General features: G+C 47.8%; 1 protein-coding gene across 2 annotated transcripts in view; it reads left to right on the forward strand.

Annotated features, from left to right (window-relative positions):
• The window catches only part of GAB3 (GRB2 associated binding protein 3), a 54,667-nt gene that overhangs the window by 17,719 nt on the left and 11,963 nt on the right, over nt 1–24,985 (forward strand). For both annotated transcript variants that reach the window (XM_072336391.1, XM_072336390.1), the window contains exons 2-4: nt 17,601–17,904; nt 23,036–23,252; nt 24,104–24,573. In XM_072336391.1, coding sequence (XP_072192492.1) covers nt 17,601–17,904; nt 23,036–23,252; nt 24,104–24,573 — 991 coding nt within the window. The remainder of the gene's footprint in view (nt 1–17,600; nt 17,905–23,035; nt 23,253–24,103; nt 24,574–24,985) is intronic.

Below are 24,985 nucleotides of genomic sequence, written 5' to 3' on the forward strand. Positions count from 1 at the left end.
GGGGCTTTTGGATTGAGTTGATCTCTGATTATTCTCAGTTAGGATGAAGCATGTGACTTTAAAGAATTGTAAGCTATGTTGGCTTTGCTTCTCTACTCCTGAAAAGTTTGATAGAGAGTTTTTGTAGAGAATAAATAAACGCTATTAAAGAACTGATGACCATTCTCTTTGTTTTAAATATATGTTATCCTTTACATCCAGAGTTGTGAGTCATTCTTTGCACTTTGAGAAGTCTCCAGAGGGTAGTTCAGTCATGTATACAATTAAAAGTTAAGCGTGCTTAAGTTGAAACTACTTTGTTCTTCATCTGTGATTAATCGGGTGTCTCACATTGCACTTCAGCCTTTGGTTTGCATACTTGAGTATTTGGTTACTGAGATCTCCTTTATTATAATGTTAAGGATCAAAATACGGTAAATTTTGACTCTTAGGGAGAGGGAGAAGTTGAAAATATCCAGAATCCTTTCCCATTAGTTAAGAAAGTAGCATGGTGATAACCCTATAAAGAGCTCCCTTAAAATAAATAAATAAAATAATAATAATAGGAAAGTGGATTATGGATACAGAGGAAGAAAGATGAGCTCACAACATTTATTAGCCTCACATGGATTTACAAATCGTGTCTCATGATATTCTGGTAGGGGTTGCCTGTTGTTTCAAGGCAGCTGTGCAGGATCTATCCCATGGGAAGCATCTCCCACGGATGGAACAAGCATCTGACAGCATCTGCACTGAGCTCAGTCTGAGCGTTTGCTAGGTGGCTGAGAACTGTACTGATTTGTTGTCTTCATAACCATAGGTAAAAAATAAAAGTGTGATTCAGAGCTTGGCTTCAGCTGACCCATGGGTTGAGCTGCTGTTTGTTTTTGTAATTTCTATAGTTACACTGGAAGCACTTTAGGCTTTAGTTATTTTGACTGCTGAAATCCAGAAATAACGAGTTGGAATAAAAGTGTTAATAGCCTGATGGCTGTGTGAGTCATAGCATAGTGGCCTTTGAGACAAAAGAGAGATTGCTCTGAGCACAGCAGTGGATAAAGCCCTTCCTCTGCACAGCCTGGCTGCAGGTCTGATTTAAACTTCCTTACTCAAAGCACAAACAGCTTTTCTATTTGTACATCCCAAGCTACCATATGCCAAGATCCCTCTCAAATACAAAGAAAATGAATGGACCATTGCAAGACCTGCAGAGGAAAACCCTGCCTGGTGCTCATTGCTGCACCCCGGGGAGATGTCTTCTTCTGTCCAGGGAGAAGTCAGGCGTTCTTGTTGGCTTTGCACGGCCCACTTGCTACTCAGAGTTGTTGTTCATCCAACATTCAACACCAAGAAAGATTTCCTCATATCTCACACACACATTTGTGTATGGTGCTCGCACGGCTTTCCATGGTGCCTCGCATTCACGCAAGAAGAGGAAATGTCCGTTCAGTTTCATGACACTGTACCCAACGTCTTTGGGTATGAAATGAATACTGTGAAATTGCATTTCGCAGAAAGAAAAAAGAAGGTGGTTTAATGGCAGTTGGTCGGAGTCAAGATTCTCACTTCATCTTGCCAGGCACTGAGCAGGCTTCAGGTAGTGAAAATGGTGGGGAGGACTTGGACTGCAGCCCAAATGGGTCGGGCTCAATTCCTCAAAGTATTTTGGTTTAACTGAAGCTAAAAGACTGTTCCTGAGCTTGCTGCAAAGAGTGTGAGTACATTCTGGAGCTGGGTTCTAAAGTGGGAAAGCGATTTGGTTATAAATGATATGGCTTTTTCAGTACCTTCAGGAAGCAGTCTGCATCAAAACACTTTCTGTCAGATTGAGTTTGGGAGGTTAAATAGTTAAATATTTATCCTTTAGGATAAATAGATATCGTATCCTTTGGGATGCCTCTCAGGAGAGAGGGCCTTTCCTAATGCTTCCAACCATCCTGAAGCCTCAGGACCAAAATGCTCCAGGATGTTTGTTTGCTCTGCACTCAAACTGCTCTTATCTCACATCACTTTTTGTGGGACTCAGCTAGCAAAAACAATGTCTGTGAACTTCACGCTTCTGCTTCTGGCTCCTGACACAACCGTTGCTTCTTGTGCTCTGTAGATGGAGCAGATCATGTTGAGTTTTGTTGTTATTGCGAAGATACGGTACCATGGGCACAGTTTCCTGCTCTGTGGCCAAGCCAGGAACTGGGTCAAAGCAGCAAAAGCAAATTGTTGTCTAAGTGTGAGAAGATGTTTGTCTTCAGGAACGGGGCATGGGCCAAACTACAGATCTCATTTTTTACAGACTTTGGGAACTTCAAAAGAACACATGTAGATACTCAGCATTATCTAACACTTTTGCTGACACCAAATTTGCCTGCTGCCATGAGAGTACCTCGATGCTGGTGATCCATCAGATCCACTCAGTGCCGTGGTGTGGGATGCCCAGTTGAATTTGTGTCGGAGGACTGAGTGCTTTGTGTTTGGAAAAGTTAACAAATCCTGCAGTTCTTCACCATGGAGAGTGAAATTGTAGGGAAATAGAGCTGAAGTCTGAAGCAAGTCTGAGCAACAGATGCTCTGTTGGCAGCTTTGTTTTTCTAGGGTAGCAGAGAGCCTGAGTCTTTGGGGAGCTGAACTGCAGTGTTTTGAACTGATATTTGTGTTGATTCTTTGGGGAATCCGCTGTTGGTTTTGGGCTGGTATGCTGCTCTCACACCTACACACTGCATTACGTTGTAGTGCACCACAGGCCTGATTCACACGCGCTTACCAAAGTGTGAACAATCATGTACATGCCATGGTCTTTTCAATGGCAAAAGTGATATTAGGCGTAATTGCATATTGGTCCTTAAATAAAGACAGAGGTGTGTCTGCAGTCACCAGCTCAGGCTCTGCTAACAGGGCAAGAGGGAAAAACCCACACGTATGAGAAACTCAGAAAAATCTGTCGGCATGAATTGTTCTCATGGTACTTGTGAAGATATATGGTGGTTTCTTACCACACAGCAACCAAAAGAATCAGTCAAATTGTTGGAATGAAAGTGCGATGAGAAGGACTAATTACTCAGCCCTCAGATGCCTTTTAAATAGTGGGTGAATAGATACTCTGTGCTGTGACAATCTATCACTCTGCTTTTGACATAAGTGACTGGGGGTAGAAAAGGAGCACTGCACGCAGCATTATTTATCATGGGCTGCATGTTTTCTTCAGACTGGTAGCATTTGTACTTTTGTTTTTACTTTCAGCTGCTTCCCTTAACTAGTCCGATCCCTTCGATGGAGTTTCCCTATATACAGCATTAGCTGATGATGATGTTAGCACAGTTTGATCACAATATCAATGAGAAAATAAAAATCTTTACATTAAATTAGAATGTGTTGATATCAGATTTTTTTCCATGGGTACTTCTCATTGTTTTCAGCAAAATACAGCCATTAGTTGCAGTTGAATGGTTTACCTCTAAATGTAGGCTGAAGAAAAAACGTGGCACTTATTTTTGCAAATGAGGGAGCTCTGTATCTCTTCTCCACTATCTCAACCCTCGCGTGGCTTAGTGTACAATTACTCGCATTTTGTATATCTACGTTTTGATATTAGAGAGTTAACATTATGCAAAGCGTTCACTCCCTCAGTAGGGGTTGTTTTATGTGATTTGAAACAAGCTGCATTTGAATGAAACTGGAATTCAGCATAAAATGCACAAAAGCATTAAAAAAAAAAAAATAAGGCATTTAAAGTTAATTATTCATGCGATATTCCCTACAAATAAGCTAGATGGTTTTTACGCAAAGTGTGATCCCTCTTTGACTGCACTTCTTTTCTTTGTCTTAAAAAAACAATTTGAATACCAAATTCCAGTTTCTTTGATGCTACCTGTTTAGGAAGAAGTACGTGGTACGCACAGGGGAGGCAGAACTGTAGTGCTGGCTGATGAACTGCGAAGCCCAGAGCAATTTCCTTCAGCTCTTTAAGAGAACTGCTGTGCACTTTAGCCCAAGCCCTGGGCTCAGTGCTCCCTTCCATGCCATATTACAAAGTCATGTTGTATATCACATATGTTGACATTCGTCAGTAACTCCTGAATTCCCTTGAAACTGAAAACCTATGAATGGTGTCCATGCATGGAAGTGCTTAGTGCATTGGTCTTGTGTTTTAGTGCTTGCTTGCAACACAGATGTGATGTGGCTTTGGGTTAGCTGGGCTTTTGCATGTCAAGAACAGCTGACTCCATTATGACTTAACCTCTCTGAAACACTCACTGGGGGAAGGCACGGGTACAGCAACTGGCTATAGGTTGGGAAGAGCCCTCATCCCAGGAGAGCCCTTTGGAGAGCAGACAGGGCTGTGGCCAAAACAGCCTGCACGTGGCATCCTCAGCAAGTTCTGCTTGGAGGCTGTGTGCCAGAGGAATGCTAACCTGCATTTTTCAGCCCAGAATCCTGCCCACCAGGTGACAGTATGCTCAGCTGTTCAAAGGACTATCAATAAAAAACAAAGGTTATTTCTACTTCAGGTTTCAGAGAGAGTGAGAAGCAGCCAGCTGAGTGAGTCACACAGGGAAATTCTAGCGCACAGGATCTGGGCACAGTGATTGACGAGTAAAATACAAGAAAGAAAGAAAGGAAAAAAAAAAAAAAAGCCTTTGTTTTAATTATGTATTTTCTTAATTTTGGGGGATATCCCAGCATCTCAGCCAAATGACAAGAAGCCATCTGGGTTAGGCCATGCCTTGTGTCTCCCAGTAATTGCACAGTGTGAGGATAGGACAGCAATGGCAGCATGGGCACTGAACTTAACTACCAGCTTTTACTTTACTGGCTCTGGATGGAGCTGGTTGCCACTTCTTTACCTGGGAGCAACTAGAGCTCCTGCAATGACCACTGTGAGTTATAGTGCCCTGGCTGTGTTTGCAGAACTCCTAGAGTTCAGTATTTTTGTCTAGCACAACAGAGTGATGATGAAGACCATCAAAGAGTACCACATAAGGTCTGCACCAAGTCCTTTTTGGATTCCCACTGATGCATTTACCAGACTGAAGGCATTAGCTTCTATCACAGTTCAAAGAGGAGCTCCAGCCTTCCCCTAGGTGCTTGACAGTGCCAGAGCACCAGCACAGCGCAGACTTTGGGCTACTTCACCTCCTCAGCCACATGCTGAGCTGAACACAGCTGACTTGTCAATGCTGCTTGTGAAGACTGCTTTTTAAAGTAGGGGTTGGGGGGGGAGGGGACATGTAATGGAAAGATGCACAAGGGCTGCTAAAGGTGCAGTGAGAGCAGAGCAGCTCTCTGCCTCAGCCCCAGAAGGCTGTGGTAGGGAAAAGCTGGAGGAGGAGGGGAGGCTTGCACAATGCAATTCGCTCACATCATCCCAAAGGATCAATTTCCAAGCCATTATCTACTTTCCCACACGTGCAAGCACATGTAGCTCACTGATCTGGGAAGGATTTGTGAGTTACTACCTGAGGAATAAACATCCCTGTAGGGACGCCATTTGCGTTAGGGGTTGTTAATGGCTGCCCAGGCCCCACAGCCCCATCAGGGACAGCACACAGTGCTGTCAGCTTATTTTTCACTGAGGCACATCCAGTGTCTTTGGGGTCTTTTAAATCTGTCTTCAGCCCAGACGTGAGGCTGAGGCCTTCTCCATTCCTAAGCCAGCCCGACAGACACAGCTATCTAGCAAGTCAGACTAGCCCTCCCCAGCACAATCGCAGGAAGTTATTCCAAGCCTCAGACAAACCCCATTTCTATCTCTGGAAGAGTAAAAGGTCAAAAAACACCAGGCTGTAGCGGTGCCAGCAGCACTAATCCCAGCAGCCCCAGCGCAGCTGGAGCAAGCCGCGTCCCCACGGGGCAGGGCTGAGGCATGGGGCGCTGGGGGCTCGGTCACGGATGGCCTGGGCCCACAGGAGGCCCTGCAGGGGAAGGGGAGCGCAGCCGCCAGGTCACAGGGGAGCCTGCATGGTTGCAAGCCCACCCGCCCTGCTGCTGGCTCCCAGCCACCTCCCCACCCGCTGCCGGCAAGAGGCAGCGCAATTAGCACAAGTCCTGATTAGCTCCTTCCCTACGCGCGCAGTGTGCTAGCAAAACAGGAGGTTTATGGGGCTCTAGGTTGTTCTCCAGCAGCGGCTGTGTAGTCCCGAGCTGTCCAGGCGTGGCAGGCCGTGTTTCGGCCATAGTTGCGACAAAGACACGAGGACATCTCTTGCCAATCCCTACTATCCTCACAGGGTTTCAGGAATGGCACCTTCCCTCCTGAAACCCCTTCCCTCCTGTTGAGTTGCTTTTCTTTCTGTTTGGCACCAGCAAAAAGACCTCCCAACACCACAACAACCAGCCAGGACCTGGTGTTACAGTGCAGCCTCTCTCCCCATGCATTCCTTTTTTTGTTTGTCCTTCATCCCTCAGCTTTCCTGCTCTACCCATCCCTGCTTTGCCAAGTTTCTTGCTGGTTTGGGTCTCCTCAAGCTTTCACTTTAGCTTTCTTTTTGAAACCTCTCTCTGTCACCTACTTCTGCTTTGCTGCCAGCCCCATTTAAACACAGCCCTCATCTCTCCTCACGCTGCTGCCTGCAAGCAGCACAGCTGTGCTGCTGCTGAAGGCTGACAGCAAAGGAAGTAGAGGAAACCTTTGGTAGTTGAACCATTTTGCTTGGAGGAGTGGGAGAGGCCAGGCAAGGGCGAGCGTGGCTGCGTGGGACTGCGGGCGAGTTCTGCTCTCATGCTTCACTGATCTGGAAGCGACGGCACACACAGAACACCAAGAGGTTTTGGTAATCTGCTGCATGCTTTGAGCAGATCCCAGTGCACAAGGTTGTCTCGGCATTTGTGCTATTACATTCTCCTTCTTTGTGGATCTTTCCTATGGAGTTAGATGAAACAAAAAGCACTTAAAAACCGAAAACGAAGTTATATGATTTCAAAAATCACGGAGGAACTCTGAGCTCGCCTGAATTTCACTTCAGATCCGATTTAGCAGAGCAGGTTGACAGTGTCAGCATTAGCAACAGCCACTCTTAAATTCACTTCCTTCTCAAGCACATGCAAGCACTGCAGACTGCACACTGGACCGCACACTTTTGGATCTGAGAATTAAAGAAATTTTGTCTGGGTTAGATAGAAGAGAATGACTTGAAAATCAATAAGAAGACCAACTAGCAAAGCCTCCCCGTCAGAGGACAACAGAGCTGCTGTTGGAGTTGCGGCCAAGTGTGCTTTAGGTGCCTCATTTTGGGGACGGGGGGAAGAAGATATGTCTGTGACAGTGCTGCAGGCACAGGCAGCATCCCCATCCCGAGAGATGGCCAGTGGCCTCATTTTCGGGGCGTAGCTTGACGTACATAAACTCATGAAAGAAGGGATGGGGAAGGGATGAGAAAAGAGAGAGAAGCTGCAGAAAAGCAGAAATAAACACTGTAGTTTTGAAAATGACTGTGGAAAAACCCAGCTGGCTCTTTGTCCTCACTTTTGTAACAGTAACATTGATCCTATTTCACAGTCCCACAAGCACATTCTCTGTTGATAGTTTTACTGTTCCCAAAAATAAGAGGGGGGAGGGTCTGGGTAAGCTGCGCACCACTGGTGCCTGCCTCCCAGTTTACCACTTTCCATTTGCTAAGGATTTAGCTTTCGGTGTTTAATAGATCAGTGCTCTGACAGGCTGAAAAATGATGGAAAGGGAGCTATTACCCTTCTCCCACATTGCTCATATTTGAGATACTGCTGAGAACATTAATTGCACGTTGTTCCTGATAGATCAAGCTGAACTTTCGTTTCTGAAATCTGTTTTCACTCCCCAAACTGTTCCACTCTTTGTGGAGTTTGGCAGAGAGCTTCACTCCTGCTGCACTCACACAGAGTCTGCGTTACAAAATACTGACAACTGCCCGAATGTAACCCCACAGAGAAGGCACCTGCTCAGGAAAACCGGCCCATCCTCTACGAGCTGCAGCAGGGAGGTTGGGACGCTGTCATGTTAGCGCCATGCTGTATTTTGGCTTTCCACACCACAGGCATGGTCAGGCAGAAGGACACCAACCTGCTGCCTGTGGTCAGGGCCAGGAAGCTGCTTTGGGGCACCCTGGGCTCGTGCCTGGTCTGAGTGCTGCTTTGGCACTCTGGCTTCCAGGCAAAGCTGCTGTTTGGCAAGTCTGGGGATTTCCTAGGAATAAATCATGGCACATAGTTGTTTTCAGAGCTGCTGTGATCAGAGTGCAAATCTGCAGCACGAAGGCACTCCAGAATTTGGAGCATTGAGGTGAAAGCATGCAACGTGCCAAATGTGATTGTTTTCCTTTTGCAGCCCGTTATATTCAGAGGCTGAGGAAATGATTTAATATTTCTGAACATGTTGTGATTTCATCGCTGGGTTCAGCAAGGGAAGTTTGAGAAGGCATGCAAATTAAGATAAACATTTAATACTCTGTTGGTGCTGGATTTGCCATGCTGCTTTCTGACCGTGTGGCTCAGGAGTTATAAATGAATAGCAGCGCAATGCAGAGGTGCAGGCCAAGGCCACAGAGATGTCTTCACTACGAGGCCAAAGCTGTAGCACTAACAGGGGTCTGAGGAAACTTAACTAATCTGCAGCTCACAGCTTGAACGTCCCACATTGGGAGGAGAGAAGAAAAAGGACTGAGAATGAGCGATGGAGGTTGGGAGCGGTGCCAGCTCTGGAGCACCTCGCTCCGTGTGTCAGTGTGAGGCTGGCAGAGAGCAAAGCAGCACAGTGAGAAAAAACACGTGGGTCTGCAGAATTTCACAGGCAGCATCGCCGTCCCACCGCCGAGCAAAGAAATGTGCAGCTCACCCCAAAGCATGGGAAGTTTATACGACGGCTGTTTGGATCCTGGGGCTGACTGGAGCCAGCTGACTTTGTGAAGCACACCTCGAGATGTTGAGGTGCGAGCCCTCAGCATCGCCCTGCACACCCTGTTTGCTGGGAAGAGACGTGGGACACAGCAGCAACAGAAGAACTCCGACAGCTCTGAGAGGATTCTTAAACAAACAAAAGAAAACCTGGCACGGGGAGCTCTGTTTATATTTTTTCCTAACATTTATGTATTTTAAAATAAAAAATGATGGGCAGGAGATGTTGTGTGTTATGAGCCATATGAGTGATGACCACTTTTCCACAAACTGAGGAGAAAGAAAAAAATAATACTAAAAAAAATGCCTAAAAACCAGCTCAGTCTCCTGTGAAATGTAAAGCAGAGAAGATTAATTTAGGAGAGCTTTTAAAGAAGAAGGAAAACCGGTTCTTAAAACGCACCACTGCCTAGCAGAATACTGAAGGGTAAACTAGCTATGCAGTTGATGGGAAGACAGCTGAAAGCAGCAGAACTGCAATCAAAATAGATGTCTGAACTCTCTAGAACTGGCTTTCTAATACTCTACTTCGAAATGAGCAATCGGGTGAAAACCCAGCTGTCTTCCTTCGGTGCTGTGAGGCTCAGCCTGGCCCAGCTCATCCCCCACACACCCACAGCAAAAGAACTTGCCCCATCCATTTCAGCCCTATATGTATCAGTCAGTTTCACCCACACACTTAGCATAGCCTTCAGTACAATGATGATTTTTACTACAGTGCGGGGCAGATAACACCCAGCAGTAGGAGGGCCTCTCTTGCCATGTTAGAGAAGATGTTTGTGGTCCGGCTGAAGAAAAGTTAGGGCTGAGGGCAGCCGGTGAGTAACACGCAAACCCCAGGCTAGAGCCACGAGGGGTGAGTTCATCGTCTGATGTGGCTGATCGAAAGGCTGCTCATCGGTCCAAGGCAGATTTTCTTTATTCAGATAATTCCTTCAGCTCGTGCTTCCATTTTTGGGAATCTCTCAATTTCTCAGTGCTTCCTGTCAAGAGGAGAACCTGGCCCTCTCCAAGCAAGTGGGAGCTTTGCCATTTACTTCAGTAGAGTCTGAATGTCATCTCAAAGGCCGGTGGCTCCCACGGGATGGACTGCAAGCCAGAACATAGATCCAGCAGACATCTTCAGCGTCTGCACAACAGGGAGTGCACCAATCTACTGGGAACTAGTGCTCCTCTCCCAGCAGGGTCCAGGGCTCTTCTGGGCATTGGTGGCCACTGCTGTGATGTTGGACCTCTCACTCTTTTCCTATTTATCTCCACCCATGTGTACAGAAAGGTTGGTTCTTGTTTCCAGCGCTCTTGGCCTGCTCCCCACAACAAGCCCTCCCACGCATGCAGCCTCCTCCCCGCTCTGCTGCTGCTTCCTTCACTCTTCCTTTCTCCCGGCAATTCTGGGAGAGATACAGAGTGCAGAGGTCAAAGCCTTTGCAGCGTGAAGTGGGGGGTTCGATGTGGGTGCATAAACAGAGGGCTGAGATCTGGCCCACAGTGGATGTGGGGATGTGTCTGGCACCAGCCCATCCCTGTGCTGAGCCATGCTGTCATCATTGGGCAGAAGTGTCGCAGAGTAAACATCTGTGGCTTTCTTTCTGATTACGCCGGTCAATCTGGTTTTCTTCATCACATCCATCAGGGTGCTGTTAAAGACATGAGTTACCAAAAAAGAAAAAAAGCCCCACCAAAAAATGGTGTTGTGGTCCCCTACTAAAAAAGAGTCACTTTGCCCAATTTCCTGTTTATGTTCCTTCTCTTCAGAGCCGTAGCGTCATGTGAGCTCAGTTATAGATAGGCAGCATGACTGTTGCTGACCTCACACCACATGTTCAGTTAACAAGGTGAAACAGCAAAATTTGTTCCGTTTGTGTAAAAATACTGAGAAAACTGCCAGTTCTCAGTAGAAGAGAGGAGCAGGACTCCAGATAGCCAGAGGCAGGGTGCGATCTCCAGGCCTGAGGAACCTGCAGCTCCTTCTGGGCTCTAACTGCTTTGCACATCTGTATTTACATTGTGCTGGTGACTTACAAGGAAGGGGATTAGCCCCAAGTCGATTCCTTTCTTTAGCAGGGGAGTTTTGGAGCTCTTCCATAAAAGCTATTAGTTTAGCAAATTTGCTCAAAATTTGTTCAAACTTCAGTCTCTTAACTGTATACATTCCGCTATGTTTGCTTTGTCCTTTGACTCGAATATCTTCAGCCATCCAGCAGATGATCGTACCCCCTGAACAACCTGCAGGCAGCCTCACTTGTAGTAAGATCTTAAGGATCCACACAGACCCTTGTAAAAATCCTTTCAGATTGAGCAAGAGTTTTGGATTAAAGCCTTCCCAAGAACTTGAACTTACCTCTAGGCAAGATGCTATCTTATTACTGTGTTGGTATTAAAGAATTTATTGCAAACAAGTCAGAAAGATCTGAAAGGTTTCCAGGCTTTTATACAAGTTTTACACAGGTAGTTTCTATGCAGCTGTAGGGATCCCTGCTGTGCTGCAGGAGGTTTCAGTGGCCCCTTTCCTGCTGACAGAAAATGAAGTTTTGATGTTAAACCCAGGAGGGCCTGTGGCAGTGTGTTGGTTTCTCCCTGTTCTTCACTCACTTCTGCAAAAAGCCCAGCCCAACGCATCGCGAGAAACCAAGATTCTGCTTTGCAGCTGGTGAAAGAGTGGCAGTAAGCCAGAGCAGGGGGCTGCTACCTGCTGCCCTCTGCCATGTTACAGGAGGAAGAGCTGCACCACAGACTGCCCAAAGGCACACATACAGGTGTGAGTGCACTGCTCCAATGTGCAGATAGGTGTGCTGAGCATCAGGAGCGCAGCATGGCTCTGGGAGCAGGTGTACCCATGGCAGGTGAACTGGTCAATGCATATGTGCTGTGTAACAACCCCGTACCAGCTGTCAAGTGCTTCAGGACTCAAGGTGAAAGAAAGCACTCTAGAAATTCAAGCTGTGTTCAGGATGATAATAATAATGTCATTTTAGATGCTGCACATAAGTGCTGTGAAGGAATATGGAACTAAAACTCTTGGCTGGCTGGTGAGGCTGTAAACATCCTCATGTGAAGGGCCCAGCCTGTGAGTCTTCACTGTCAAGGAGTTTAACTGCCTTCAGCAGCAGCCAGGAGGTGTCATGTGGGGGGCAGTGAGGAGGGATGAGTGCTTTGCCAAGCCTGCCCTTGGGAAGTAAGAAACATGCCCCAGCAAGAAGGAGGTCCTTGGTGGGAAAAGATGCTTCAGTGGCTTTAAACCAAGCACTTGGCCTGATCATTCTATTGCTGGGATGTCTCCTGTGAACCACAACCTGACTGACGTCTCTATCAGATATGAAAAGCAGACAAAATGACAAGGATGATGGTAAGACAGGGTCTGACTACTCTACATGGGCAGGGGCAAGGCACAAGGCAGGCTGCCTTTGGCTCTGGCTAGTCCCTCGTAGGGCCATCAAGACGAGTGACAGGCTGCTGAGAGCGATGGCAGCCCAGGCACAGTCCCACCTGTAGGCACAGACGCCTCTTCCTAAAAGCATGAGACCATCTTCCCTGCCACGCTGACCCCAGTGAAACACAGACGGAGACATTGGTGGAATTTCTGCACTTATGAGTGGTGTCATCTTGATTTTTGCATTCAGAACTTGTTTTCTTATCTTCTACAAGGTTTCTAAGAACTTAAACCTCCCAAGTTTCAAGGTCGCTATGCCTTTGACCCTCTGAACCCAAGTGGACCCATTTGCTTTACAAAGAATCTGCGTGTTTATCAAACAGCAGTGACTCATTCTGTTGCAGATGTTTCCATATGTAAAGCACTATAAATATTATGGATTGGGATGTGGAGCAGGCAGTGGGAATATCTGTAGGTTAGCAGGACACATTTGAGTCTGGGTCTTTTTCTTCATTATTTCAGTATGTGACACTTCTACACAGACCGCAGGCTCCTCTTTATGAGAAACAGCAACAAAGGAAAGCTCCCTGCTTCTAAAGGACGTCACTATTGATGCTTTATTACAAAGCTTTCACTGTACATACAGCGCAGGAAATTTTTAGGTTTGCGTTTTTAGTCAACCACCTTGCAAGGAAGAAGGTATTTCCCCTTACACTTCACACCTGTGGCATCTCCTCCGAGGAGAACTCATGCCTCCTTTCCTGAAATAAGATTCATTTAGAGTCATAGTGAAACTACCACAAGCAGATAGACAAGTGACTCAGTAAATGAGTCACGACTTAGCAGATGGAAATAGTGTTAGACGGTAGTCTGTCCCAAAATCATTGCATTCTGGTCCAGACTGCATCACCAACCTCTGTTGAGAGCTGTTGGAAGTCCAGCTCTCAAAGAGATGGTTTGGCTCAGCCAAGAAGGGACCAGCCTTTGGGTTCATCTCCAGCAGCCAACTAATGGAGAAAAACTGCTGCAGAAAATGTCTCTTTTTACTCCAGAGGTCACATTAGTGCTGCACACTGATGGAGGCAGAGGAAGGTCCCAAAGGAAGAGTGTTCCTCACTGAAATTGAATATGTATTGATTTTTCTTTCCCAGCCATAAACTCTGAGTTTCAGCCTCTCATTGCCAAAGAAGGTGGTAACTTTGGAGCAAAAAGCAGGAGGAAAAAACAGCAAGCAAGGGAGACAAAACCCAAGCAAAGTGCTGAGCCCGTGGGTGATGGGCGGTGAGCTCAGCTGTCCTCAGCAAAGGGGCACACAGGCAGTCTCATTAAGGAGATTTATTATGCAGAGCTGATGGGATCCGCCGCCCAACAGCCAGGACTGAAATAGCAAATCCGTCGCTCCAGCTGGGGAAAGGCTGGGCAGCTTAAGAGGTCTTCTTCATCTCAGATTTCCGCAACAGAGCTAATTGCCCATGAGGGCAGGCAGACAGTCTTTTCTCCTGCAAAGTCTGGCAGGAGGAGCTCCCAGCAGCATCCTGGGCTCCCCCAGCACAAGGATTCTGTGGGGAGCTGGTCTGACCTTTCCTGGTACTCTGCCCTGTGGGTGGGCAGCTCCAACCCTGCTGTTCACGAGGCTGTCCATATATGAATTTTGACTTCCTCTTTGAAAACATTTATAGGAAATGCTATCAAGTTCCGTCTCATTTTTTTCCCCCTTAAAAATAAGACAACTGAAAGTCATTATTTGAAATCTTCTGCCCTAAATGCTGGCGCTGCTGCAGGACAATCACCCCATGGTTTTGCTGGCGGCCATCCCCAGGGCTGCCCTGTGGTTTGGCCTCCGAGGGTGTGTGGCTCAAAGCCAGCCCTGCTGTCCTGCTCACCACTGAGCCCTTGGCCTTTTTTCCACCAGACCTCCCTGTGGGGCTGCGCCCTACCAGCACGTGGCTGCTGCTCATCCTGCTGCCCTCGTCATCCCTGTGGCTTTGCTCTGTACAGTAAAGATTATCCTCATGGGGGAGTCAAGAGCATTAACTTAGTTGGTAAAGGACATGAAGGTTTGTGGCTATTCTGTGTTTTGTTATTGCAACCAGAAAAAAAATAAAAATAATATCTAAAACTCACAGAACAGATAATATTTCAGGCTAATTTACCTTGTGCAGTTTATATGTGCTGCAGCTAATTATTTACATCTCAGACACCGGTTCTCTCACACAAATGCATACTCCCTGGCAGGAGGCAAACAGCCTTGGCTGAAGCCCTCCTGTGCCAGCTCCCATCTCCCACTCTCCCATTTACCAGCCGGCTGTTGGTAAAAACCTTGCAGGTTTGCTCATGGCCTGTTTTATCTGCCTCCAGCACTCCTGCACAGCAGCTGCCCATGTGCAGCAGTAGCCCTTGTTCAGCTCCGTGGTGGAGACACCAGATTGTGAAGGCAGCTATCGCTTTCTTAAAATCCCTCCCCAAATGAAACAGAGCCACTCCTCTCCCCTCCAGAAGCAGCTCTGCCACATCTGAAGTGAGAAATTCAGAAGTATAATGAAAACACTGCTAGCCTGTGCCGACCCAAGCCATGGGCTGGCACCCAACCAGCGCCGCCGCAAGCTCCAGCTTCCTTTTGGCACCAAACACTCCCACTTACCAAGGGCAAATGAAAATTGTTCTGGATTGGCACTGGCTCTTGTCTGATTACAGCTGTGCTGTTCTGATACAGCCTTCTCGCAAACAGCGCTGCCCAGGATTGAGGAGCATGGCCGTGGTGCAGGGCAGCCCCAGCTGGGCTGAGGGATGGGGATGAGGAGGAAGGCTTATGCTGCTCCACACCATGTCATGCTCCATGGGACAGGTCACTGCAAAGAACTGGGCCAGGCAGCACCTCAATAAGCAAAAATGGTTTGGAGCACAATTTTGCAAGTAGAACTTGGTGAAAGCTTCAGGGTGGGAATGAGGCATTTTGGGGGAGAGGGTGATGGGTCTAAGAGAGTAAAATAGAATAAGAAGTGGAAGAGATGGAAGAGTGTTAGAGATCCCACAGTGAGGGATTCATCAGTTTCTGTTGCTTTCACTCCCTTGTCAGCAGGTAAGGAGCTGCCCCCAGCAAAGTCCTCATTAGCTCACCTTCCTGCACCCACACAGATTCTGTTAGAGCCCTATCCTCTGACTGACCACATGAGATAACCAGAGTTTCTCACACAGCATCTGTGCTGCTCTCCTCTCCCAGGAGGGTGAGCACCAGGCAGCCCCCCACCTCCACTCACTGCTCCCATCAGGCTTCTCAGACTGTCTGCTTGCAGGGAGCAGGACACCAGGCTGCCCTTTGGCTTGCACACTGCACAGCTGTGGCTTTCGGCTCTCCTACTGGTTGCCCATGTTCTTTTGAATCCTGCAGGCTCATTTAGACTTACTCCTCTTCTTGTTGCTTAGGGGTGAGAATGTGCTAGGGTAGCTGACCTGGCTGTCCTGGTGCAGCTGCGGGATGTGCATAAAGCATGCATGGCACTTGGTTTGCGGGTAGTGGAGGTGTGAACTCCATCTGGGACTGTACCGAGCGAGATGCCTGCTGAGCTGCATCCCACTGTTGAAATTTACTACTCAAAGAAGCATTTTCTTTCTTTGTGTCAATTTCTTCTATTTTTGGGTGGGGGAACATCTTTTTTTTCTTGGCTCCCACACAATCCCTTGGACAACTTGGGTAATGATCAGTAATCTGATGTTACCTCTAGCTAATTCCAACAGAGACAGGTTATGAATTTGCTTTGTTCAATACTTTGCACTTCAGTTCTGCTTCGTGTCTGTTCCAATACAACCTTTCCTTTGAGAGCCACTCCTTTCCCTAGGCTGCTGCACACTCATTCAGCATTGCAAGAGCTCTAAGTACTGCAGCCTCTGGATGATGTTTTTGATTTGTCCTTTGCTTTCAAAATAGATTAAAGAATTGCCAAGCTGAGTAGATACATTTATAGATAAAATATTGTGTGAGTATGAAGAGACTGAAAAGCTTTGCCCTGCAAGAAAGCCTCTTTTGAATAGAGAGAAAAAACAACCACCACTTTCTCTTGACTAATGGCTATTTGTTTTGGTTGTTTTCACCGTCTCTGTATCCACAGGAACTGCAGGTGAAATGTGTAGTGCCAACCCCTGAGTATCCTAGTAAGAACTCGTACACGTTAGTGAAAACATCCTGAAATCAGCTGTTTTGCATCAAGGCCAGATGGTTGGATCTGACAGTTTAAAAATGGTCACCCTGAAAAACAAGTGTGAATTTGAACCCAAGCTATTGCCCAGGTCTGTGTTGTGATGAGTCACTTTGCAGTGAGCAAATAAAGCTTAGGCCCAGAGGTGGTCGTGGTTGTTGAGATCTTTCCTTGTAGAACTTGTAACTGCTGCAGCAATTAGAGCAACCAGAGGTTGTATGGTGCCTGTGCACCTGAGCAGAATGTGATCCCCTTCCTCCCAACGGAGCCAGAGGCTCCAATGCAATTTGTGTGGAGTTGGATGAGGGGGAAGCTCCAGCACCTTGTTTCCGCTTTCCTCTGCAGAGCTGAGCTCAGGGTGGATTCCTTCTGGCCCTTGAAGTAAGCATGTTGGTGACAGCTGTAATCAACACGGGGACACTTATAGTGCTGATGAACTAAAACTGCTGCTGCAAAAGTGGAAAACACTGTTTTGTTCCTAGAAACTTGCATGTAGCTTAATAAAGTGATGCAGTATTTTCATCCTACCGGAGCTTCATTTAAGCCTGTATAGGATCCATCCATACCTTCAGCCATAGCAGCTCAAGAGGCACTGGTGCTGACAGAGCTTGGTTCAAGTTAAGTGTCACTGGAAGCAGCATCTGTGTAAGCAGATGTTGTTCCACAATGTTTAGGAGGTTCTTGTTTAACTTCTTAGCACTACAACTCCCCTAAGGTTATTTCTGGGCTTCTAGAAGTAGCTGACAGCTCATTAACAGCTTTTTGCTAGCCCTGGAATCCAGGAGGGAAGCTGTGCGGGTCACCTGGAGGCCTCACTTTGGGCAGGAGGTCCTTGTTGTCAGGTGTTTGTTAGATTTTGTGCTACAACATGCAGGGTGGACCCAGATGTTTTCATTTCACAAAGGGAAATGCATTATCTCTTCTTGGTTCACCCACAGCAGCCAAAGGCAGAGGAAGCATCAGAGGAGCTGCAACATGCTGGCAGGCCAAGGGGGAGAGGAAGAAGAAGCCTTGTTCCCCATGGCCTCCCACCTGTCAGCCCTCTGCCTCCTACCACAAAGACAAGCTGATAGCAAGCACTCCAGATGGAAGTCATACTTCAGCCAGCATAGTAAAGTAGTCCTAACACCTGAAAGAAAGACAGGCATGTGTGCAATTGTTGTGTTTCACTAATGGGGCCCTGTCTGTGCTGCCCACAGGCCTGGCGGAAGCGCTGGTTCGTGCTGCGCAGAGGGCGCATGAGTGGGAACCCAGATGTGCTGGAGTACTACAGGAACAACCACTCCAAGAAGCCCATCCGCATCATCGACCTCAATGAGTGCGAGGTGCTGAAGCACTCGGGGCCCAACTTCATCAAGAAGGAGTTCCAGAACAACTTCGTCTTCATCGTGAGGACCACCTACCGCACCTTCTACCTGGTGGCCAAAACTGAGGAGGAGATGCAGATCTGGGTGCGCAACATCAGCCAGATCTGCAACTTTGGGCATTTAGAAGATGGCACAGGTAGGATCATGCTCATCTTGAGGGCTGGAGGATGTGTGGGTTTGGGCTTCTCCATAGCATTGCTTGGGGCAAAAGGAAACATGGACCGTGGAGCTGCTTAGAGTGTCAAGCAGTGTGGAACTTGACATCTCCTACAGCTCCACACAGCTCTGAGATGGTGCTAGGCCCTGATTTGAGGATTATCGGGGGTCTGGCTTCTGCTGGGTGGAAATAATAGCTGGCCACTTGGTCCCACATCGATGAAGCAATTGCTGCTAGAATAAATATCAGGCCTTTAATAAGAAAAGGTACTGTTTATGTGAAAAGCTGACTGTTATCTTCTGGGGCCGTTTATTTCATTACACGTCCCTTATTTATTTAGTTTGGCTTAATGCAAGACACCTGTTCTTGGAAAGTGTCCTGCAAAACTTGCATTTTCTCAGGCTTTGTTGGATGTGGAAAGTGCACAGATTTGGGTGTATATGTACATATAGCTCAGTATTTTTGTCATTGATTTATCTTTGCCTATTAATGAGAAGAAAAATAAAGCAAAGGCAGAGAACAGAAAAGCATTGGGAGAATATGCCTAGATTGAAGAGATGGTCCTCCTGTGCAGCACCAAGCCGGCCTGTTCTGCCAGGCCCTGTGCCTGTGTGTAGGCAGTAGGGTGAGTTTCTTGGAATGCTTCCAGGGCTTAACCACTCCAAGATGGATCTAGCCAGTAATTAAAGCCGGGACCTGTGTCATCATTAACCTGCCTTTCAAATGAGAAAACTGGGCTCAGATAACAACAATCTGTCTTTCCCTTGACATTTCCAAGGGGCAGATACAGCAGCAATTTGAGAGCTTTGTAGGAAGTGAGTCACAATAAAGTCCTTTGCTGTGATAAAAGCTAGCAGAAGAGCTGAAAAGGGTGGTGATGGAGTGACCTGGCCCCATCCAAGATAACTCAAAGGGCAGCAATATGTTTAGGGGTGTCACAGCACGGCTGAGCAGACTGTCTTGCCAAAGTCCACGTGCTAATCCTGGTGATTGCAATTGCTGCATGGACATACCACTGCTTAGGAGCAAGAGGAAACAAAAGGCCATGAGATGCTTTACTTTAACCTATTCTAGTTCCTGGCCTTCTTTAATAACTTTTTCAGTAGTTTATTCTGAGGGGAAATGGGAGTGAGCTCTGCAGCGTTCCTGTTATAAATCGATGTCTGTTATCTTCACATTCACCCTGGAGACCTCTAGGAAATCTTTTTGTGCCATTAGAACTTGCAAATTTGGGCTAGTGGCCTTTTGTGGTAGCAGGCAATAGTCCTTCCATGCATGAGAGTAACCAGGGACCAATAAGGAATCCACTTCCTACTCATCTGTCCTTGCTGAAACTAAGATGTCCTTGTGTTGCTGCTTTTGCTGCAGAATTATGTGGGATATAATTTTTACCAATTAGTCTGAAATGATGTCAAGTCTTCTCATGCAAAATAAAGAAAACAAATTTGTTTCTTCATCTCTCAAATGTTCATTCAGATTTCTGGCACAGCACTGAGGATATGCACAGGGAGATACAATCTGTGGCAGGGGAGCTAAGGCTGTATCTGGAATAGATGTATTTTTGCTGGAAAACTTTATTGTTATTCTGGTAGAGCATAACATTCCCTGCACAATGGTTGCACGTGGGCAGTACTGGCAATATCACACTGTATTATTTCTCTCCCTGCGAAGACCACCAGTGTAGATGTTGATGGACCAGAAGTGACAGCCTTTGCTCTGGCAGGCCATAAAGCTGGCATCTTGGCTGTCTGCTCTGTTCCTAGAGGCAAATATCCCCCACAGTGCAGAGCATTTGCTTGGGTCATTATGAAGAATGACATCTAAACCTGCATCCTGCATCACAGACAGCGCAAGTGAAGCTTCCAGGCATGCACCTCCGTATCTCTAGCGGCAAACAGCTAATTTACCCTGCAGCTCCTGTTGATGTGGTTGGGTCTGGGGTGTGTTCAATTCAGGCACACAGGGCACGTTCAGATCCTATTCCTGTCCTCTGATATAAGTCTGCACAGTTCCACAGGTTGCACAGTACATCTCAAATAGATAATTGCTCCATTTTTTTTTTTGGAAGCACCTAAATCCCCCAAGAGGCTGCAGGTTCAAACAAATTACCCTTAAAAATTACCATAAGAAGAGAAAAGATCTATTAAATGCCACATACTTTTTTTAACATGAATGCTGCTGTTACAAAAAATAATAGTCCCCAAAATGAATCATCGAAAGAAAGACACATCCATTGCACATCCAAATTTTAATAAGCTGTTCAGTGCATTAAAATGACTCTCAAAACCAATATTATATTATGAAATCAGTCACTCTCAATCCTCTCATCTTTCTCAAAATCTGCTCTGAGACTGACTCTGAGGCCAATCCCAAACCTAATGCTTTCTCTGCTTAATGCAAAGTGCAGCAGGGTGTGGGCAGTGACTCAGCCCCAACCACCACCCAGTTCTCAGCCCTTCCAGCAGCAGGGAAGCCAGACTCAGAGTCTGGCCCTCTTCACCAGAGGCCTCTGGTTTGTCATTTAAGCAGCCAGATCCAGCCCAAAGCTATCAAAACCTCTGCTGGCCCCACCAGGAAAACCTTTTAGTCAACATGAGCCGGTGGAGAGGAAGCATGAGCTCCAGCAGCTGTCAGGAAGCACCTGGGTAGGCAGCAGGCATACAGGCCAGCAGCCACCCTCACCCCACAGCGCTCTGCTGGATGCAGTGTGAGGCTGGCACCTCTGGGGAGGCACTGCAGAAGGAGGAGCCCCCACTTAATGGTTTGGAATGAGATGAGGTGGCCAGGGAACTCCGTGGTTACCTGACATCTCATATGCATACTGAAATGGATGGATGCGACACAGGATAGCAGCTTCTGATAGGAGAAAGTTGGTTTTCATTTCATTGTCATTAAGAAGGCTTACTTTAAAGACTATAGCTGTGCACGAAGTGCTCCCTAAGGCCACACTTTGGCAGGCAGCTCCTAAGCTCTAGAAGGACATTTTATCTTGGATTCCCTCTTCACAACTTCCATGGGCTTCAGGTGTTGCTCTACAGCCCGTGTGAATGCCTTGCCTCCTTCCCTGTGCAACCCTTATGATCCTTACTGATCTCCAGTTGCTCTGCCTTCTCGCACAGCACCCAGGACCACACTGGGGCCTGATGTCCAGTCATCAGCATCCCCTGAAGCAACTGTTTACCCCATGTCCCCCTGAGCTGCTGGTGCTTGGATGGTAGCATTTCTGCTCCTCCACCCAACTGACTGTTCCCTCACCTCTCCATGCCTCTGATCACTCTTGCTTGCATGCATACTGGCACATAGTTGGGACCTTCTCCTTTCCTTCTCCTCTCTGATGGTTTATTTGCTTCTTTTTAACCCTGCCAGGACATGGGGCTGGTTTGATTAGCAGCACCTTGCTGCAGCCACTCTGGGGACTTTCAGCCAGCCAAGGCAGCATGCTGGCAGCATGAGAAACCAGAAGATCTGTTCCTCAAGGGATCATGCTCTCCTTGCAGAAATGCATTCCCCGTAAGGTCACTGCTTTATATCCCCCCTCTACTGCCATAGAAAGCTAGCAGAGCAGTGCCTGGCTCTTGAGTGGAGTCAAGGGGAAGTGTGACAACTCCTCCCAGGCCTCCTCTGTGGGAGGAAATCCCTCCCAGTGCTCCTCAAGGCTGCTCTTTCATGTCAGCCGTTGCAGTGTTTCCACCTCCTCCATGCAGCCTGGTGTGGGGGATGCTGCACACAGGGACCCCCTCCCACACACACACACTTTCATTGTGTGCTCATGCTGCCATTTTGGGGCTGGGGCCTGAAACAAAAGGCTTTTCCCTCCTTCTATTTCAAAGAGAGGCCCTGCATTGATGGATAGAGCATCCTTTGCAGCATCTTTGTCCACACAGAGCAGAAAATTTGGGGCTAGTACCCACCAGAACAACTACTTTGTCAGATGAAGCCATCTTCTGTCATACTGGCAAAGAGGGAGACAGGCACCAAACTAATTCTCTGCCTGCTCTCTAGAAAATGGACATGCATAATTTATTCTCCCCAGCTGCTGCCACAGCACAACTTTAGTGCCCACTGGTTCAGTTACCAGCAGAGCTGTCAGGGAAGGGGACGATCTGTTGGGAGCTGGCTGTGGGTTTCCAAGCCCCTGAAGACAAGAAAAGAGCAGCCACACAGCAAGCGGGAGGGATGGGGATGGTGCAGATCTGCCATGTGTTGTGCAGCCCTCAGCCCTTCCTGATGGGATAATCTGAGGCTAAACTCTGCAAGTACCAGATGGAGCTCAGGCCTGTTCATTCAGTGTATTAATAATCCAGAATGTCATTAATTTTTCTTGTACATTGTGGGTTTTTTAATTTTTTTTTTTAAATTTGTGGTCAGATGGTGACGTGAACATGCTTTGCTGAGGTCTCTATGGAGTTAGCCTGATGCATATTTGATCACATTCAGCTTGCAAGACAGCTCCAAGTCCAATATCTGCAAGCTGAGTTACTGCCTGAGCCAGCAGAATGAAAAAGAGAAAAGTTATTTTTCAGCTGGGAAGGCTTCAGCTGTCAGCCCTGCTGCACAAGCATGAAAACTCGCAATAGCAGTGTCTTTCAGATGATCACTGGGGCAAAGAGGACTGCTGAAGTCACATTGCTGTGAACACCTGTCTAAAATCATGCAAATGTTTTGGTCAATAAGCTTGAATTTAAGCATGTGCATTAGTACTTTGCAACCTGGGGTTCACTGCTATGCCATACCTCCAAGTAAACAGGGGGAAGCAGCAGCAAGCCAGTGCTGATGGACAAGGAAAAAGATGACTCCCTACCCACTTTAAAGGGAAAGCACCACTTTCTCCTGATTCTTTTGGCTTAGAGGAGGAAGGTGCTTGAAGGCCCATGCGGAGGTCTCAGTGTTACCAGGCAGCCTACTTCCTCGTTGGTGACCCTGGGGCAGAGGAGTGAACACAAAGCTGAGCTGTGTGCAGGCTCTCGCTGTGCTGAGGGCTGGGTAGACCTGCTGGGGATCTCGCATCTTGCAGTGCAGTGCGGGATCTGGCCCACAGAGGCATGCTCCCTGTGATCTCTTATCACCTCACCCTGCTGCCACTCACCAGGGCTGTTGCTTCCCCTTGCAGGTTCAGTGGAAAGCCTGTCCCACACCACCTCGTCCCCACAGCCTTCGCCAGCTGCCTCCACCCACACATCCCGTATCGCTGATCCCTCCTTCTCAGTTGACCACACTGCCACAGATGCTTCTGCTGCAGAGGAGACCCCTAGTGAGTCGGAGTCGGTCTTCCTCCCCGACTACCTCTTCCTCTCCAACTGCGAGTCTGGCAAGCTCAGCCATAACAGGTAACTGGGGTCTGTGCATATGTAAGGCTGCAGCCACCCACTGCCTACCCAGTGATGCTCTGGGGGATGAGAGCAAACTGGTCCCTGAGTCCTACAGCTCCAGGGAGGCTTTTGAGACCAACAGGGGGCCATCAGCCTAATCCAGTTTACAAGGTCTTCTTATAGCGAATGTGAGCAGTCAAGCATCAGCTGTTGGTCCTGGCCCAAGTGCTCTTTCTGCCTGCTGCTGCCCAAGATGCTTCACAAAGGGCCCCATGCCCCAGCTCAGGGGCATTCTATGGCTGTAGGGAAGAGAAAGATTTTGGCTCAAACTGTGCTTCTTGCCCTGCAGTGTCACTCAGAAGAAAAGAAAGGCTGAAGTCTCAGCAGAACAATGCTCTCGCTCCTCCCCTTCCTTCTCTGAAAGTTCCTCTGTTTTTTAACTTGGGTTCCTGAAACATGACAGATGTCTTGCTCTGGGAGCCGCTTCTCCCCTTGCCTGGGAACCAGACTTTGTAGGTATAAGTATTTAGTGAATTCTGCAGCATAAAGATTGAAACTTGAGGAGTGGTGGCATGAGTGCATCTCACGTACACTGAGGGCTCGGTCACTTCACTGCTGATGCAGGGGATTGAAGCCCTGGGCTGGCAGATGAGCATCCCTGGGAGACAAGGATGGGGCCTGCACTTGGCTGAGCTCAGGCAGAAAGCAAACGGCATTAAGGGATCAGTGGACATTTTCCAACTGGGAGTGAAAAGCAGCCCATGGAGCTGCTCCCAGTGGATTGTCCCCCCAGGTCCGCACACTCATGCCTTCACCCAGTTGCAATCAGGAGAAAAGGCAATGCTGGTCCTTCTCTGTGCCCCATGCAGGTGTGACAGCTGGTCCAACTCAGATAGATCACTGGAGCAGACCTCATCAGATGATGTTTTCATCGACTCTCTACAGTCCCAGCCCTCCTTGTACCTCATGCAGCCATCCGGCACCATGCACCAAGATGGTGCTCAACTGGCAAATCCTGGTGTGGTGCCCAGGAGCACGGACATGAGTGGGACAGCCAGCGACTTGTCCTCCTCTCCACTGCTGGGGACACCACTGACACCAACTTTTCCAATGGAGCAGAGCCAGAGCACACTGCCCTATGGTGTGAGCCAGCTGGATGTGCTTTCCAATACGCCCCCGCCACGGCCCCCCAAGCCCACCCACTTCTCGGACAGGCGAGCAGATGAGGCAGGCAGTGGGGTGCTACAGAATGGCCACGCAGGGACCTGCCGTGCTCCAGTGGCACTGGTGCCCAGGAGAATCTCCCTGTCCAGCCTAGACAACATGAGGAACTGGAAAGGTGAGTGCAAAACTGCGTCCCAAAGGGCTTGTTCCAAACCAGTTTGCAAGCAGTGTTCTGACCTATCTACTAGTGCATTCCGTTCTTGTCCCTCTTTCTGCCTCTGAAGGTCAAAATGTGGGCTTGTACAGGTGAAGTATCTTTGTGGCTGTGCTGCTCCACACAGAGTCGTCTCAGTAAAAGTAGCAGTCTTTCCACATGCTTAAAGAACAGGAAGCCGGGGAGGTGCTGGGGGTGGGATGTAATCCTGGCTGAACCAGGGTCTCTGTGTCCTTGAGCAAATCCCCTCTGTCCTTGCATTTCTTTCTGGCTAGCCTGAAAACCTACTGCAGAGCCAGACTGCTGTAAAGCAAGCTCAGCTTCCAGGTGAGGTGCATTTCCACTTGTTATTTCAAAATCACGGTTGGAAATC

The sequence above is a fragment of the Excalfactoria chinensis genome, chromosome 4 (genome assembly GCF_039878825.1).
Source record: "Excalfactoria chinensis isolate bCotChi1 chromosome 4, bCotChi1.hap2, whole genome shotgun sequence".
NCBI lineage: Eukaryota > Metazoa > Chordata > Aves > Galliformes > Phasianidae > Excalfactoria > Excalfactoria chinensis.